A 17,714-nucleotide genomic window follows, 5' to 3' on the forward strand; every position below is an offset into this window, starting at 1 on the left:
AGCCGAGGTGAGGTGAGGTGAGGTGAGGTGTGGTGCAAGGGGGTGACCTCACCTCTGCGGGCTCATGGTGGGGTCGAGCACGGCCAGCCTCCACAGCACCACCATCTCGTCACACATGCTGGCGCAGGCGTGCGCCGCCACCTCCGTCTGGCCGTTACTGCGGCCCGTGTGCCCACTGGCACTGCTATGGGAGGCCGAGGTACGCACGCTGTACCACCAGCCAATGATCTGAATGGAGCACGAGGAGGAAGAGGAAGAGGAAGATGTGGAGGAGAGGGAGGGAGAAAGGCCAGAGTCAATGAAAGCTGGGTCAGACTGTTTCCTTTTCAATCACAACTAGCCCTAGTCCTTACAAAAAAATGACGGGATTTCCCATAGGAGTTCAGTCACATCCTACTTCCATCTATTCTAAATACTGAACTGAGAGGAAAGGCAGATAGAAAGAAAGAAAGAAAGAAAGAAAGAAAGTAAGAAAGAAAGAAAGAAAGAAAGAAAGACAGAAACAAAGAAACAGAGTATGTGTATTTCCATAAAATGTGTGTGTGTGTGTGTGTGTGTGTGTTCCATCTCACCTGCTCATAAGTGAGACACTGCTCTGTGAGTATCTCCAGCAGGGGCGCGGCGTTGCTGTCCCTCCTCTTAAACATCTCCCTGACGATGGACAGAAGGTTCCAGATGCCCTCGGGCTCCCGCCCCCTCAGTGGCCGTAACAGGCAGGCCCACTCTGCTGCAGCCGGGGGCTCAGTGGACGACAGGTACATGGAGTTCACATCACTGCACAAGGGTTAACCACACACACACACAGCCATCACAAAATGGCACTGAGCAAATGGCTACACAAGGTCTAAGCATTTGTTTAGATATGTATTAGCATTAGTGCAATGACAGTTATGTGGTTTAGCACAGGGGTTTGCCAGTCACCTCTCCTGACTGCTGACCCAAAACGCCCTCATACTTGTAGACAACTTCTGGACAAAACATTGTTTTAAATGTACCTAAATACTACTGGTGAGGGGCCACAGAACTTGTGCAGCGTTTTCTTGATGTTGTCGCTGAGCGTGGACTCGTCCAGGTACCAGGTGCTCTGATCTGAGGCGGAAGGTCCGGCTGTGGGATCTGCAGACCAGGACACAAACGGTTAACCTGCAGGCCACTCTAAGAGTTGAGCGGAGCCTCAAAAAAACTGAAATATGTGAGCATTGCACATCACAATGTGTTATTTAATACAAGAGGCGCAAATGACTATCTGCAGACTCAAGGGACTCTATGCAAAGTTGCCATTGATACAATTCTTCGGACTCAAAGGACACGTAATAAACACATTTGTGGACGTGTTTGTGAGGAGCACTAAAGGGGTGTAGAGGACGTACCTGGGGCTCCACACACTGTGTTGATGGCAGTGGACTGAGAGGACAGGAGTTCATCCAGAAGCCTCTGTGCTGTGGGCAATATCTAGGGTGGAGGGGGGGTGTAATCACAAGACACCACATTACTACACACAATATGACTCGACAAGATCCTCTGGTGCATATTCAACATGAGACACTGACAAGGAGATAGTCTCAAAATGTCTTCCCAGGATAAGCTGCCAGGGACTGACTCAAGTCAAGCACAAGAACCACTTTAAGGGCAAGAGAGAGAGAAAAAACACTCAACACAGTTACTGCGATAATATTACACGATACAGTCCAACACAAACGGTCAACACACAGAGAGACAATGTAGTCACTGTGTCCCCTTCTCAGACAGGGCTGTATGGCTGCAGCTAAAAGGCTGAGGTTTAGTCAACCAGGGGTGAGAGCAGAGTTGAAACCAAAGAGACCTCTGGCCCGGAGTACTCAGGAGAAGAGAGAGCCCCTCCAAGCTGGAGTCAGCACAGGATAGTTTTTTTTTATTGGAGATTTGGCACAACAGAGAAACCTTGTTTTGAGTTAACTTCGATTAAGGCCAGATTTCTGTGGAAAGAAACCGTATCTATAATACACCCAGGCACTCTTTTTCTCACACAGAGAGACAACACACACACACACACACACAGACTCCCTCTCCCTCTCTCACACACACACACACACTTCAGAGGGTTTTTCACCATCCCCCTCCTGGGACACACTGGTACCTGTTGCGGAAGCTCACTGATGAGGTACTGGGCAAACTTCTGCAGCTGGTCCCTCTGCAGCCTGGACAGCGACTCGGACACCGGCGCTCGCAGACACACGGCGGAGGCCTGGTGGGGCGCAGAGAAGACAAGTCAGGTCACAGGACACATCAATCTGGGTTCAATCAAGACCCACTGGTACACAGCTGAAGGCCGACACCACCACCCCGCACCTCCCCGCACCGCCATCTGGATCCCCACTCCGATGATCAGCACTTCCCTTCCAGCTCCTGCTGTGCAGGGCAGGTTCTTCATCACTCTCAATCAGGGCGTGGCCGGTTAGACATCGCCACGGTGACTGTGGCAGTGAGATGCCACCGAAAGGCCAAGTAGCTGATCAATCATCACACAGCCCCCGATTGCAGATTAATCGGAAGTGGACGCCGGGAGCGGCAGCGTGCATCGGCCACCGTCAGCACGCCACTCCGCTGCAGACACCTGCAGACGCGCCGTCTCCGAGTCTTGTTGTCTCCTCCTGGAGTCGAGGAGCTCATCATGTGTGATTGGCCCATGCATAATACATGACCGCCGGCTAGCCGAGGAGCGCTGATGAGGGCTAATTCTCATTTCAGCTCTCCAGACCGCCTTGAAGGGGAATATGGAATCCCCCAGGGGGCCCGTGTTTGAGTATCTGTGGTGAAATATGATTCCTATTTGGGAGGAGAGGGGGGCATCAGAGATGAAGGTGTGGGGAAGGCGGTGTGGGGAAGGCGGTGAGGGGGTGGGGGCAGGGGGGCTGTTGGTGCCGTGCTGCAGGAGAGATGGCATTGTTGCTGGGGAAACAGGAAGCAGAGGCACTGACATTTCGGGAGTCTGTCTGAGACTGCTGGATGCCATAGTGGCGGCTGGCTGCATCTGTGGCATAATCTGCCCTTCGCTGCTCATTCACCCCTCGCCCTGTTTTATGGGCTTGATTAATATGCTTCGGTCGTGTGCTCGCCCAAATCAATCCCCACACACACACACATATACATATACACACACACACACAGTGTAAGATGACAAATTGGCGAGTCAGTCTCTGCTGTTTGATCTATGTGTCTCGCATTGAGCAGTCAGTCCATAGAATGACAGTCTTGTTTTCCTCGGCTCACCTCCCCGGAGCAGCCAGGGCGAGCAGCCAGGGAGCAAGCGAGCGAGTGAATGAGTGAGCACACCGCTGCAAAGATTGATTCCCCGGCCCTTCTTCTCTGCCTCCTTCTCCCATCTATTTTGAAGGACAAACCACATTAGAGGGGGTTTATTTTTCCACGCTTCCAGGGAGGGCAGTGTCCAAACGTGGCCCGAGAATTAATGAGAGGTGCGTATCCATGGTGACAGGTCTCACAGAAAGAGGGGTGACCTGCACAGGCCACCTGGTCTGGCTGCTAGGAGCCAGTAATTACCTTGGAATTACTCAGTCCAGCAGCAGCATCTGGACAATACTGACTAACGAAGCTGCCTAGCAGGGTCAGGTGAGGTCAGAGGGAAGCTACGGAAGCCTACAAGGAACTTGAAATCTAAAAAAAAAAAGGTCACTTAGCAAAAGAGGTCTGAGGTCTGTTTATAATGAAATAAAAGCAGGTTTGGGTACACCAAAGGGATTGTTTGTCATTCTCTATCTTTTATTAAGGTTTTGCACCCATGTCATAATGTCATGTGACCGTTTGTTTACAACTAGAGTGGTAGGCAAGAATGGTAGGCAAGGCACTGCAGAGAGTGGTAGGCAAGCCTACAACAGTCGGGTTGCATAGGCTACACATAGTTACAAATAGCTTCAAAATTGAAATTTTAATATCAAATATTGACCGGGATGCCGACCACTTGTGTAGGCCCTAACAGTTGGTTTTACAATAAGAAGCAAAAGCTGACGAGCGACCGTTTAGCCTACCTATCCTCGTGGTTGTGGAGGATGATCGTTAGCAGCTGTGAAGTCTTTTTATTCTCAAGATAGCCTAATGGTGTAGCCTACTGTCTACGAAGGCGTGGGCTAAAATACAACTACAGTCATCCAAAAATGAATTGCCAGAGACAGGCTATGAAGGAAAAAAAGTGCAGCATTTTAAACATGGCAAGATTATTTTTTACCGGAACAGTTTGTTCTAATTTGTCTCGTGAAATTCGTGCTTGTGGACATCAATCACCTATCTTCTGTCCTTCTATTTCAAGTTATCATGTGTGTCATTTGATTATATAAATCACAACAAATGCTAATAAATGAAAACAGAATAGGCTTTTGTGCTATAGGCCAACGTTACAGGTCACTTAGGCTAACTCCCGTATGTCAAAATAAACTGATTTGATCCTAATAGTTTAGCGATCACACACAACAACTTAGCACAGCAACCTCAAACACCACTGTTGAACCTAGGCTACTGCTTCAGTCATGTAAGAAATAAGCAGTTTATGAATTATCTTTACCCGTTTAATCAAGTCCACATGACCAAAATAACAACATATTTAAAGGCTGAGCTAGCATAACAGCCTAATATAGGCGATGCTGCAATGGATAACTAATAAAAAGTTTCACACAATTAATGAACTTTATCACTCACAGTTTTTCTGGGTGGTTATATATCCATGCAGATCGTCTTGGAATAAGCCATCGCTGTTATATGATATAATATGTTACAGGATTCATGACTAACGCCATTAATGTTATGATGCTGACTGGCGCTGGCTATAACAGTAGCTTCTAGGCTACCGTTTTAAAGTCTGCTGAGTCTACTGCCTACCAAAACCTGTCAGCTGTTCAGTTGAAGTTAAATGATCAAATATTGTTTGATTTTGTGTCAGCTTTCAGAAGGAAGACATGTTCCTTTCTGGTCAAATTTCACAGCTTCTAAGAAAGGCTATCGTCTTTGTGTAAACCGAGTTTTGAACAGAGAAAAAAAGTTAGGCTACCATTAGGCTACATGCAGGTTCTCCGATACAGATCAATGCACCAAATCAGGGCGATTTTAGCGAAACAACGTTCCTGTGACAGGCTATCAAATATTGAACAATGGGATAACGTTTCATCATCACCTTTATTGATGCCTGAAATGTTGACATTGCTGAAATACAGAGATGTAGCCTACTGAGAGGCAGCTGCAGACAACGATGTTCAATGGGTTCAACTTGTCCCTTGCCTACCAGCTGGATGTAAACAAAGCTATAGAACCTAGAATACGTCACATGAAAAACGTTAATAGACCCTTTCAAGAGAGTTCCATTATCAGCATCATAGTTGGCCCCACAAGACTTCCTTTTTAACATTCCATATGTTATGTTAATGCAGAGGAAGTAGATTGGGGCCCAAATAGAATGTTCAAGCATTGTTTTTGTTTACCTTGTTGAAAGGGTCTATAGCTAAAAACCTTGTAGATATGCAGAGACACAATAGTGGTGGGTTGTTACACAGTAACCTAGAACAGACTAGGATTAATTTCACACACAAAATATCAATTTGAAGAAAATTATACTAGAAAAACAAGGTGGAATCTCATAATTTACCCTAGCTCTTGAAACTAAATGTTATCTACTATACAGCAATAAAACCATCCATGAAACGTCCTTGAAGCCTTACTTTCTAAACCAACTAATCTTTAAAACACATGAAAAATACACGCAAAAATGAAATGACTGAATATGGTTGAGATCTCATCATGCATATCACATGTTTCTTTAAAACATTTAAAAACAGAATTCAATAACAATTCCCCATGGAGCTGCTTTCATAAGCGAACCCCCTACACACAGAAAACATGAAACACGCAAAGCTCACATGCGAACGCGTTACCACCCACAGGCTCATCAGATGCCTGTGCAGTATCTGGCACGCCGCGGGCCTCCTACGGGGAGCTATCAGAACAAAACAGATCCACTCCTCCGCCCTCACAGACCTGGGGGTCTTGAGGCATAACCTCATTTTACACTGGAGTTTTATTGCAGAATTAATGTGCTTTTTATCACAGCAGGCCTGTTCTTTTTAGACTGACAGAGGTGGAATGGGGGTCCCCCAAATATGCCAGCAGCGAAGCTAGCTGGGGCCATGTCAGTGTGAATGGAGCTGCCGGAGTACTGCAGAATGAGTGGGAGACATGACGTAGTGGCTGAGCTGAATGAAGAAGAATGCTACTGTACTAACAGAACGCAGAAATCTGATATGATAAGCATTCACACACTGCGTTATTTCACTTCACTGAGAGTGAAAGAGTCTTTTTGGATCCATTTATTATAATTTAAACATTTTTGAGATCATTTTGAGCTCAAGACTGTCAGTTGTCAGTAATGTGATTAGGTCAAAATTGATTTCAGCCTATTTCAGCTAATGCAGCTGTCTGTCCATGCAGGTTGCTAGCTAGCTAAACAGGCAATAATAAGTTTATACGTGCACAAGTGTAGTTTCTATGAAATGGTAGCAACCAAACATGATGGTTGTTACTTGAAAATGACTCATTCTTAACTCATTCGAGACTCATTCTGTGGCTACTTTAAGGACTGAAGTAAAATTAAGTAAGATTTTGTAGATCAAACTAAATGTGACATGTCAAAATCCAAATTCATGCAATGCCGCCTTTGTTTGAATGACTAGGACAGCATAATGCTGTCTCTTCTTCTCATGATTATTGAGGGATCTCTAAAAAGGACTTTCCAATCCTGCCCTGCCTACACACACAGAAAGATACAAACACATACATATACACACACACACCAGATACACAGACACAGACACAGACACAGACACAGACACAGACACACCAGTGTCCAGACTGAAATCATTTAGGAGCTGAATGGGAGCGTGGTGGAGGTGTGGGTGTCACTCACGTTGTGGATGCGGAAGAGGCAGAGGGCCACCACATGGGCGCACCACTTGGCCCCAGCGCCACAGGTGCAGCTGCAGGAAGTGATGCGGCAGCGGTCGAACATTACGGCCACGTTGTAGGCACCCTTGGACTGGCCGGCCTGCTGAGACACCACGGTGGCGCTGAGATGGAAGCCTGTTACAAGTGGGCACACAAACGGCCACACATCAGACGGCTAATAAGTCCGGTACACTGCAACTGGCCACAACTCACAAGCACAGACAGACAGATTTCCCCCACTGAGGGCATAAACAAGAGACCTGGGCCAGCTCTGGAGAAGGGAACCCATTGCCCTGGTTCCGTGGCAACGGTAGTAATGGTATTATTAGTAACCCTACTGCAGACCCATGGCTATGGGCCTTTCTAGCTAGACAGGAAATGAAGGAGATTTTACTTTCAAGCACAAATAGAAAGGAGCTAGAGAGAGAGAGAGATGAAAACTGGATGTTTGTGTGTCGGCATGTGTGTGTGTGTGTGTGTGTGTGTGTGTGTGTGTGTGTGTGTGTGCATGTGTGGGTTGGGGAAGGGTAGGGAGGTTTTGGCAAAAAGCTTTTACCCACTGGACAACAGCCAGTGTTCTGCTAGCTAGCGAGCCAGAGCAGAGCAGAGAGCTGCGAGGCTGGAGGATGGGGGGTGGCAGGGGATCTGGACAGCGGACTCCAGGCCCCACTGCTCCATATTCAACCTCTGCAGCGTGGCAAGTCCTACCTACACCATCTCCCATGCCTCTCTTCCCACCTGGCAGCCAAACACCAACACCCCCCCCCCCCCCCCCCTTCCCTTCCCTGACCCAATTCCTCCTCCCTGCCGACCACAGGCCCAGAGACAGAGGCACAGACCTCCACGCTCTCACACACACACACACACACACACACACTAAAGCGATCTAAGACGGAGAAAACAGATGAGCACGGCTTTGAGGTGACATTCAATATTTTGTCGTGGATTAAAAGGTGCAGGCCTGCAGGAGATTAATAGACTAAAGGATTCAACACATGGTGGCCACTGGGCAAGTCACCCAAATGGAATTGTAAAGGCTCAGCTGTTTACAACCCCCAGAGGACAATACAACCCCCCAGAGGACTGAGGGCTTTTCACCTCACTTACACTGATCCCAGCTGGCATCTCAGCTATGTGTTTTTTTATGGATTAATAGTCAGGTCATTAAGAGTGCCTGCGGGTTTCGGGGGCATGCTTGGCCAGCAGTAGAGTCCGACTGCCCCTTAGCCACATCGGACCAGTATACACACTCCGCCTCAGTTATGGGCAGGCCTCGTTTACGCATCCGTTGTCATGAAAACCACAGAGGCTATTAGTATGTCTAGCTTCACGCAAAGAACCTTGCCACTTTTATGTGTCGCGACGCGTTCTATTCATGCAGCTTAAATAGCTGACAAACAAGCACCACCACACAGAAGCTATGCAACAAGGGCCTTGGGTATTGGTGAATGCTTGCTGTCAATCACTGCTGCCAGCACATTATGCGAACAGTCACATTTTCCACATGCACTGCCTCGAATAACTTTCTACTTTCTACTGGATCAACAGTCTTCACAGATCTCCGGCCTATTAGAGAAGATGGTCACCCAACTACAGCTCTCGTCTAGCTCTATTGCCATTCTTTAAGAGTTCTGTCAGACTTTTAAAACAGACTGACACTTATAAAGAGACTCCCTGACAAAGGCGTGATGGCTTCTTTTTCATATGCCCACTTTTTGGTTGAAAGCGGTGTTAACGTTTTTTTAAAAAGAGTGACATGGATTTTCTGATGTCTATTTGTATCAAATCGAAAGGACACCTTAAACAAATCCAGAGTCTAGGAAACGCTCCCATCCAAACATTTATTGAGCCCTAGGCAGCTGCTGAGGACATGCAGGCTCCTGTCCTATGATCACACACTCACTCCTCTTCCTCCAGTGCAGCTAAACTGACCGTAATCCCAGCATATCCTGGAACCTGAGCTGGAATAATCTGGATGAGCAAACACGTAGAGGCCAAGAGGCTCTGAACTACACGGGGGAAAACTCAGCATCTGTCACACACGCACTGTGGAGAGGCTGCTGGTTGAGTTTTTGGAATGACTGCAAAGAAACCAATGATTAATATTCAATGGTCGGTACGCAGTGTTATGTTACTACAGAGAGTTATTGTCGGGGACATTAGAGCTAAAGGGATCATATTTGTGTACATTTCAACACTTGAAATGCACTTTTTTCACCACCAGGATGGCCTTTTTACTGCTACTAGCATTAATAGGCACGATTATGTCAAGTTCTGGTGTAGTTATTATTTCAGCTGTTTATTAACGGCTTAATCATGCCCGTTTATTAACGGGCATGATTATGTCAAGGTGTAGTGACTTATCTGAGTGACTTATTTTTAGCTGTTTATTTTATTAATAAGCATGATTATGTCAAGCTCTGACTTAGCTACGTATTTGTGAGTTTAGCTGTTTATTTTATGCAGATTTTAGCCATGTGGAGTAAGCAGGTCTTCCGAAGGCTCAGGCAGGCAGAGGGGTCAGACTTCGGCCAGAGCATCCCCCCCTCTTAGCCGCCTTCCGGCCCACACCCCAACCGCGGCCAGCTGTGGGAAGGCGAGCTGGGGCTCGGCCCAAATACTCCCAACAATTGGCCCCATTGATGCAGCACTGGTGTCGGAGTCGGAGCTGGAGCCGAAGCCGGCCGCGTTCCCCCTCTCACACGGCTCTCCCTGCCAAAGGCGGCTCGGGCCCAGAATAACTCGACTGTTTAGATCCACGCAGGGCCATCACAATGACACAGGGAAACCTGAGCCGGGAGGCTGGAGCCCTCGGGTCCCTCCTGAGCCCAGACTCTGCCAGCGCAATAAAGCCAGATAAAGTTGGCTCCGCTCGGCACAAGCACAATAGCATACTATGATTGGCGTCGGGCCACAGAGAGGGAAGGTGAAGTCATGTGAAGAGTGGGAGCCAGAGATCTGCTTAAGGTTGAAAGGGAGAGAGGCAGCTCTTTACAGTGTTGACTGCTGACAGTTAGATGTCTTTTTTTTTTACAAGTCTGACAAGATTCGACATGTCCTTTGCGATCATGTAAGTAAAACGTTGACTGACGTATGTCTTTTCTTGACCTATGTTTACCCTGTGAAGGTTAAAATCTTGCATGGAGATTGTGACTGTTTTTGATATGTTATTTTGCATTTGCTGTTTAGAGATAACAAATATTTGTGTGCTTTCTTATGGCATATGGCATATTGAGTGACATAGAAGAAAAGGGATTTGCATACAAAGACTTGCACATTATGGTGATGGTGACAACCTGCAACTACTGTATTATGTTAACAATCTAAGATTCCTTTACTGAAGCAACACATCCAAATCCAGTCATGCTACATGGGTCGTAGACATTACTCTCTGTACCTGCTGTTAAAGTGCAGTTTGTTATTTCAAACCTAGCCATCCCTGGTTGGAAATGTGAGGGTTATGAAAACACACTCACCAATCTGCAGGGGATCTCTCACGGCCTTTATCCTGTAGAGCTGTTCCCCTCGTTGAAATTCATCTGGACTCCCATTGGCCAGACAGGAGTAGAGCCTGCAGAGAGGGGTGAGGACAAGGGTCAAAGGTCAGGGTGAAATAGCTTCTCTAGCTGCCCTGTCCTAGCTCAGCAATATTGTAAACAATAGTAAACAAAGTGGCAGTAGACAAACTGTGTCAAGAACCAATGTGAGTAGATGCCTACATTTTGCCGGTTGTTATTATAATAATCAATCCAGTGTATTTTTTCTACTTCTACAGGCAGCCATTAGTCGCCATAAAAAAGGCATCAAAACCATCAGCCAAAGAGACTGAACGGTTCCATCCCCACCTGATGTCTTCCTCATTTTCTGGAAAGCTCCAGTAGGCAATGCGAAGCTGCAGCTGCTCTGGCACAGGGGGGTACACCTTCTCCACCACCTCAAATGGGATGTGGAACGCTACCTGCTTGGCAGACAGCTCCACCAGAGGGATTACCTGACCATCTGCATGAAAAAAAAGGGGGGGGGGACAATGAAAGAAAGAAAGGTTTGAAAAATACGCAACAACAAGCACATTGTCTGACGGAGAGAAAAATGGAAGAAACATAAAGCAGTATGATTTTCATTTTTTACTGCAAATAAAATTGCATACATTCTTTCACCACCTTTAATTTGAAACGCAAAGAGCCCTCATGAGAAAAAAATTATGGTTTCTACTTTCCAGCGCAGTCACACTCAACCCCTGGCCTGCCTTTGTCTATATTAGGCTTGAGGTTCAGTCGCCTAAATAGTACCATTCATCATCCCACTCAACAGCGATTCAGATGAATTCATCACCGATTAGGCCGGGAAGGCAGGGCAGGAGGAAGGCAATAGAGCCTGTTAAAAGGATGGTCCTGCGGCTTCACAGTCAATCTGAGTGGGACTGGTACCAGCTGCTTCCCTCATGATGGACATCACAGGGGATAGGATCAGGACAGCTGCCAAGCCGCCACAAGAACCTTCCTCCCTAGCCGGCCCCGGAAGGGCTTGGGTTTCCTGAGACGCTCTGGACTCGAATGACCTCCTGCTCCCCAGACAGAGCGGGGCAGCGAGCAAGCAACCAGCAACTTCAAACGCAAAAACAGGCCACACAGCTATAAAACCACCTGGCCTAAAGGACCAAGTAGGTTTTTTTCAGGTCTGCTGCCAATCTGACAAAGTGCCATTGACTAAGTGTTGTGTGAATTAGTTACAACATCACAGACCCCTGAAAGCCTGCATGCGCCGTCAGGCAGACATAGACAAGATCCCTATACATACAGACATCTACGCTGAGGACTCCTTAAACACCACAAAGACTGCAAGGAGGGAGGAGGAGGTGGGGCTATGTATAATTAGATGAGGCAACAGCGTTGCAATCCATTCCATGGCCTTCTTTCAGTACTGCCACTTGGATTTCAGGTCACACACAGACCATAGGTGGCCAGATCAACACAGATTCATCAGACGGACAAGGCTATGCATCATCCGGAAGGGACAAAAGACACAAACATGGGCAAAAGAGCAACTATATGAAAACAGTTGGTAGGGGGGGGGGTCTCTTCAAATCCCTTTTAGTGCTTCACACGAGTATGGTGAAAGATCATCTTTGTTGTTTGAATGGAGTAAAGAAGCAGTGGAAAACTAGAGCACTTCACTTATCTGGCCTGTCTGGCCTGTGACGTGCCCTGACCGCAAGAGTTTTCTTACTCAGGTAAGGCCCCTAAGGCCCTTGTTTGTAAACAACGGTGACACTGGGGACAAACAAAGCATATGAAATGAGAACGTAAACATAATGCTGTCATACTCTGCCTGTACAAACACACTAAATGACTCCTTACAGCAGGGTAGCTCTATGAGTCATACACCAACTCCCTAAACTGTCCTCAACTGACACTTCTCCATGCAGGAGAACGGAGGCCCCACTTTCTGAAAACAGCCATGAATGTGAGAGGGCAACTGGGCCTCAATGGCTGGCATTGTTTGTCTGCCCCCCTACTGCCAGCTCCTGCCTGTGGGCATCTTTACATGTTGGCTGACAGACACACAGGTCGAATTCAGATGAGCTTATGGATGTATCAGATCACAGAATAGTATATTGAGAATAGTACATTGAGGGGGCATTGGATTAGAAAATGGCGGGGGATTAGAAATGTGTGTAATGTGAAATGTAGCCTTTTCGTGTCTCAAGTCTATCAGTGTGGTTTAATAAGACAGTCTGGTAAGAAAGGGCTCCATGTACTGCATTTAAACAGTTCTCCTCATCAACAGCTGCTGTACAGACACACCTGGCCTTTATGGCATGGGGGGTGCACATAAGACTCTTCTCTGCATGTGTGTGTCTCAGTGTGTGAGAGATTTATGTGTCTGTGTGTGTGAGAGAAAGAGGGTAAATGTATGTGTACGTGTCTGTCACTGTTTACAGGGGGCCGCGGGTGTTCAGTGAGTCAGGTGGCAGAGTCACGGTCAGTCATACGGTGACTAAATGCAGGCTGGCCAATGGCCGCGCGTTGTGAGAGCCATCTAGCAGCTGGGCTTTTGTCGAGTCCTGAAAAGGTGAAACACAGCTGAGCGTCTCCTATCCACAGCACGGCCTTTCGTGCAACTTGTCGCTGCAAAAGTCTCAAAAGCAAGAAGAGCGGAAAAATAATTATAGGAAAAAGATAAATGGCACACTGCTGGCAGTTGTGTGGCAAGTAGCAAGTGTCTTAAATAACAAGATTGCCTCTGTTCCCAGACCGGTGGAAGGGTGTTATAAACAGTCCCGAACTGAAGCTGAAGTAGAGGGGGGGATGGGATATGGCTGCTGGTTAAGTCCGCTGTGCAGCATTATGCAGATTCAAAAAAATACAGGGGTTTATTGCCTAACCAAAAATCCCCTGCTCTGAAGCAGCGACCTGCATAAGACAAAGCTCTTTTTACAGCCTTGGGGGCTCCACCCAACCCCCACCACTCCTTCAATCCAAACACTACCACACATGGCCTCCCTTTCCCCCCAAGAACCCCCACAACCACTACCCCCACCAACCTACTCACTCGCTCCTGGCAGGCTCTCCAAATAAATGCCTCTTGTCCCAAGCGGTCTAACTTGCAAACTTCTGTCAGCTCTCACCTTCAGCCCTTAAGCCCCACAACAGAAACCTTGCTAAGGTCCATTCTTAACTTTCCTATGAGGACGCAGAGAGGGGCAGACCACTCCAGAAGTATCTCCGGCAGCACCAGGAATCTCAACAACCCCACTGACCCCGTAGGCCGGCTTTATTACACAATGGCTGGGGGCTGCTCTAACAACCAAAACAAAGTGCAGCAGCCACAGAATGTCTTCTGTTCTACTGGTGACTGGAGGATGAATTCAAGAACAGTAAATAAACAGACGTGCTGGCAGAGAGAACTTGTGATGAGAAATAAAAAATAAAAAAATCAGATGTGTCAATTAAAAAGGGCACCAATTTCAGCATACATACGATACCGATACTATGTTCATATACTCGTCCTCATAAAAATTGCTGCCACACTTAATAAACTGCCGCTATACTTACATGTGCGGTCACCTGCCGCTACGCCTATTTCAGTCTTGCACTGCGGACTTCAAAAACATAAAACTAGCCAGATTTATGGATCTGTGTTGAATCTACATAGCCCTCCTAACACCTTCACACAAATAGTTCTCTTGTTGAATCTATAGCTCACCTAACCTATGCAAGTGGCCTACACTTTGTGGTATACACACACAATTTGCAAATTGCACAGAAAAATAAGTTAGCCTTTCCTGCTTCAGCTCCAGGCCGTAGTCAGATCATTATAAAATGCTCAGACCAAAGTCAGCACCCAATTCACTTCTGAAATGCAAGCAACAGGCAGAGGCAAGACGTAGCTTCAGTTCGAGAAATTGCAGCTTTATTCCAAACTATGCATAAGTCTCCTTATGCATTAAACTATGCATAACGCTGCTTAGGTCACAAACTTGGCTCGTCTACCTCTAGCTATTCATCTGCATTTTGTCTCTCGCTCACTCGATCAGTCGCACTCTAGTTGTGTAGCAAGTCTAGTAGTAGCAAATTGTTCTTAAAGGAGCAGCACCACTTTCACATGGGTGTTTACTGTCTTGCAGTGCCATTTTTGCTGCCCTTTCAGATTTAAGATATAGATATAACGTGGAGACAATGCAAAACAGTTTCGATGATAATTTGTTTAATTGAAATGTAGAGACACTACCAGTGTGGGGCTGGTTTTCCACAGAAAGTTTTCTTTATTTTTGGCTTGAAACTGCCTGCTATTATACAATTCATTTGATACTCATTACTATTTATTTGTAGCCTTAATGTAACAGACAGAGCAGAATAAAATATAACCTGTCTTCCAATTAATTGTGTTTTTATGCTAGCCTTACTTATTTGTCTGGTAGGAATATTGGTATCGGTACTCAGAATCAGCAAGGACACAAATGTAAATACTCATACTCACATGTGATTCAAAAAATGATCTGTACATTCCTATGGTAATATGCTATTTACACAGCTTCAGTTTAACAGTTGGATGCGCATTCTGGTGAATGACTCATAATACCAGTGGGTCAATATGTTTAACTAAGGCTGGGAATCAGATTAAACCATCCTATCCTGCAATTAAAACATCTGAAATGTATAAGACCTGCAGTATAGGGACGGCATTCCAGGTTGTCAGAATTTTGTAAGAGCTGAGGACATGAAGGACCATCTCATGAGACTGAGCAACCATAGTTACCTTTTCTAAAAAAAAACTCTGCTACTTGGTAGAATGACATTGCCTTCAATTAATAAACATATATTTATTAAAATGGATACTGGTTTCCTTTGAAGGTGTATATGACGACATCCCTATGATGTTAATCATTTCAGATAAATAATAAATATGACATAATATTCCATACAAACTTTACTTTCACAACATAACTGCCGGTTAAACTCACCTTTGATCTTTACTGTAGGAGAATTGGGCCCAGCGGACTGTTTTCTCCACCCTCTCCAATTCTGACAGAGACTTTCTGCCTCCGATATGAAGGAGCAGAGGGAGTCCTCCTCAAACCGGTCGGAGTCTTCGAAGGAGAATCGCTCTCCGTCTTCCCACTCCGCGAACATTAGTTCCATTACATCCGCGGAGTACGACTAGGCAAACTAAGGACTGTGAACCCTTGACACAAAAATAAAAAGTACAACTTTCAACTACTGACAGTACACAGGAGAAACACACTTGCCGTGGACTCCAGTCTAAAGTGGGGGAGGGGTGTCACACCACAATCAAAACACTGCAGGGAGGAAACTCCACAGCCTTCGACGAAAACTTTAGTCCTTGTGGTTTTTGGTTCGCCCGTTCTAGGAATAAAGCATGTGCCTCTTATAATATTATAATGTCATGTCCTTTTTGCATGTCACGAACTATACTATAATATGTATTCACTATCTGGGTTAGACAACTTTAAAAGTGCTATCCTGTTCTAATAACCTAGTCATGGATTGAAAATAAACGACACTAAATTAATATCCTCAAAGGAACTGGCAGTTTTGTTGAAACAACCTACAATACGAATGAAAAACATAATCTCTTCTGGTTGATGACTTTTAACAAGCCTAACATGTTAATGCAACAAACAGTATGCACATAGTTTGTTTTTGCCTTTTAAAGGGCTTTAGAGTCGCACGCTCCGTTATTACATAAAAATACTCAAATGTTGCCCTAAATGACATTCTGTTAAGATAGTAGGGCAGTGTCTCACTGCACCCCCTTTTACTTTCCAATCCGCTGATAAACTCTGCTTTGACAGCTGTGACTTGTTTCTTAAAGGATTTTAGCCTACTATACAAATGTTAAATATAGAAACATATGGACTGTGTCGAAAATTATTACAATCGTGAGGATCACCATAAAAGCTCACCCTACGGTTCTTCATTCAGCTGAGTTAAGCTGGTCTGAGTATTCAAAGCTAGCCAAGTTAGCCAGCTAGCTAGTACCTTCAAGGTAAACTGCCTCTTCCTTTTCCTACTGGTGTCCACTTTATTCACTCATCAATGCCAGTGCATTACAAATACGTCTATATTTTGATTGTTTGTATAAGCGGAAACTTGTATCATTACTGCAAAGAGAGTTAGCCTCTTTGGTCATTAACGTTAAAGGCTAAACATAACAGAAACGAGCTAGGTGCCTAGCTAGCTAAACTAGCCAATAGTTGTTGGCTGGTTAGCTAGCTTGGTAAACACAAATACAATAGTTGTCAATCCAGACACCCGACAGATGTCAAATTATCTCTATTTTAGACATATGTTAAGGTGATTACCTGTAATAATTATGTATCAAAACCATTCGCCGTGTAACCCAGTGGTCATAATCCTATCCAATACACCAACTGTAGTTGCTGAAAACAAAACGGTTCGCTGTTTATAACGTAACTGACAAGTCTGCGTTATTGTCATCTTGAGTAGAGTAAACTGAACAATACATTTTTTCACAAGTTCTAACCAATGATACACATATCTAATTGAATTGTCAATGCACAATTTTCGCAATGTATGCTAATGTTTTACCCTCTCGTATTTCTCTTCCTTTGTATTTTCAAAAGCTTGTCTTTCGTTCGCTCGATCTTCCACAAGTTCCCGTCACATCCTTGTCTTGACATGAATAAAACACTCTGTTCTGCAGAATCACACCAGTGTCCGTGCCGGTTTCCTGCACTGTCTTTGTGCCACCTAAAGAAGCCGGGATCCCCAAATTGTGTCCTCGGTCCCCCCTTCACTCTCTTTCTCTGCCCGATAGGGAAGATGGCTCTCCGACACTCGTAAGCTTCAGTGGACTATCCTCTATCAGCTGATCCCAACTTCCGCCTTGCATTTGCTGCCGTTCATGTTTGGTCTATGATCCGACCTTACAGTCGTTTTACACCATTTTTAGCCAACATTTCGGAATTACACCATTTTATAATCACGAAAAATAATCACCTTCTTGTGAAGGTGTGGACCTTAACACAACTTACGGCATTAAAGTAAAATTGCCTAATTTAGACTGAAAGCTGATATGTCCTGTCAACAAAATCAAGAGGTAGCCTAGCTACCTTTACCCACAAAGAAAATAAATCAACATAAACTAGCCTAAACTAGCCTGTGTTTTTGCTTGTTTGTTTTTACTTGTCCTCTTTAGTCAAGAGTGACATAATACATGTAGGCTATATGGCATAATTAGCCTACTTT

The 17,714-nt window shown here is 45.5% G+C and overlaps 1 protein-coding gene across 6 annotated transcripts in view; it reads right to left on the bottom strand.

The window, feature by feature from the left end:
• Positions 1 to 17,335, bottom strand: part of zswim8 (zinc finger, SWIM-type containing 8) — a 36,281-nt gene extending 18,946 nt beyond the window's left edge. For 4 of the 6 annotated variants that reach the window (XM_048269630.1, XM_048269629.1, XM_048269627.1 and 1 more), the window contains exons 1-11: positions 17,055 to 17,335; positions 16,808 to 16,885; positions 15,446 to 15,666; positions 10,827 to 10,980; positions 10,458 to 10,552; positions 6,944 to 7,116; positions 2,117 to 2,224; positions 1,371 to 1,452; positions 996 to 1,116; positions 573 to 774; positions 53 to 228 (exon numbers count right to left, since the gene is read on the bottom strand). In XM_048269630.1, the coding sequence (XP_048125587.1) occupies positions 53 to 228; positions 573 to 774; positions 996 to 1,116; positions 1,371 to 1,452; positions 2,117 to 2,224; positions 6,944 to 7,116; positions 10,458 to 10,552; positions 10,827 to 10,980; positions 15,446 to 15,623 (1,289 nt within the window). In that variant the 5' untranslated portion in view covers positions 15,624 to 15,666; positions 16,808 to 16,885; positions 17,055 to 17,335. Of the gene's footprint in view, positions 1 to 52; positions 229 to 572; positions 775 to 995; positions 1,117 to 1,370; positions 1,453 to 2,116; positions 2,225 to 5,900; positions 6,020 to 6,943; positions 7,117 to 10,457; positions 10,553 to 10,826; positions 10,981 to 15,445; positions 15,667 to 16,807; positions 16,886 to 17,054 lie in introns of those variants that run through there. The other 2 variants (XM_048269626.1, XM_048269631.1) reach the window with 2 other exon arrangements.
• Positions 17,336 to 17,714: the final 379 nt, after the last annotated feature.

The sequence above is a fragment of the Alosa alosa genome, chromosome 18 (assembly GCF_017589495.1).
Source record: "Alosa alosa isolate M-15738 ecotype Scorff River chromosome 18, AALO_Geno_1.1, whole genome shotgun sequence".
NCBI classification, from domain to species: domain Eukaryota; kingdom Metazoa; phylum Chordata; class Actinopteri; order Clupeiformes; family Clupeidae; genus Alosa; species Alosa alosa.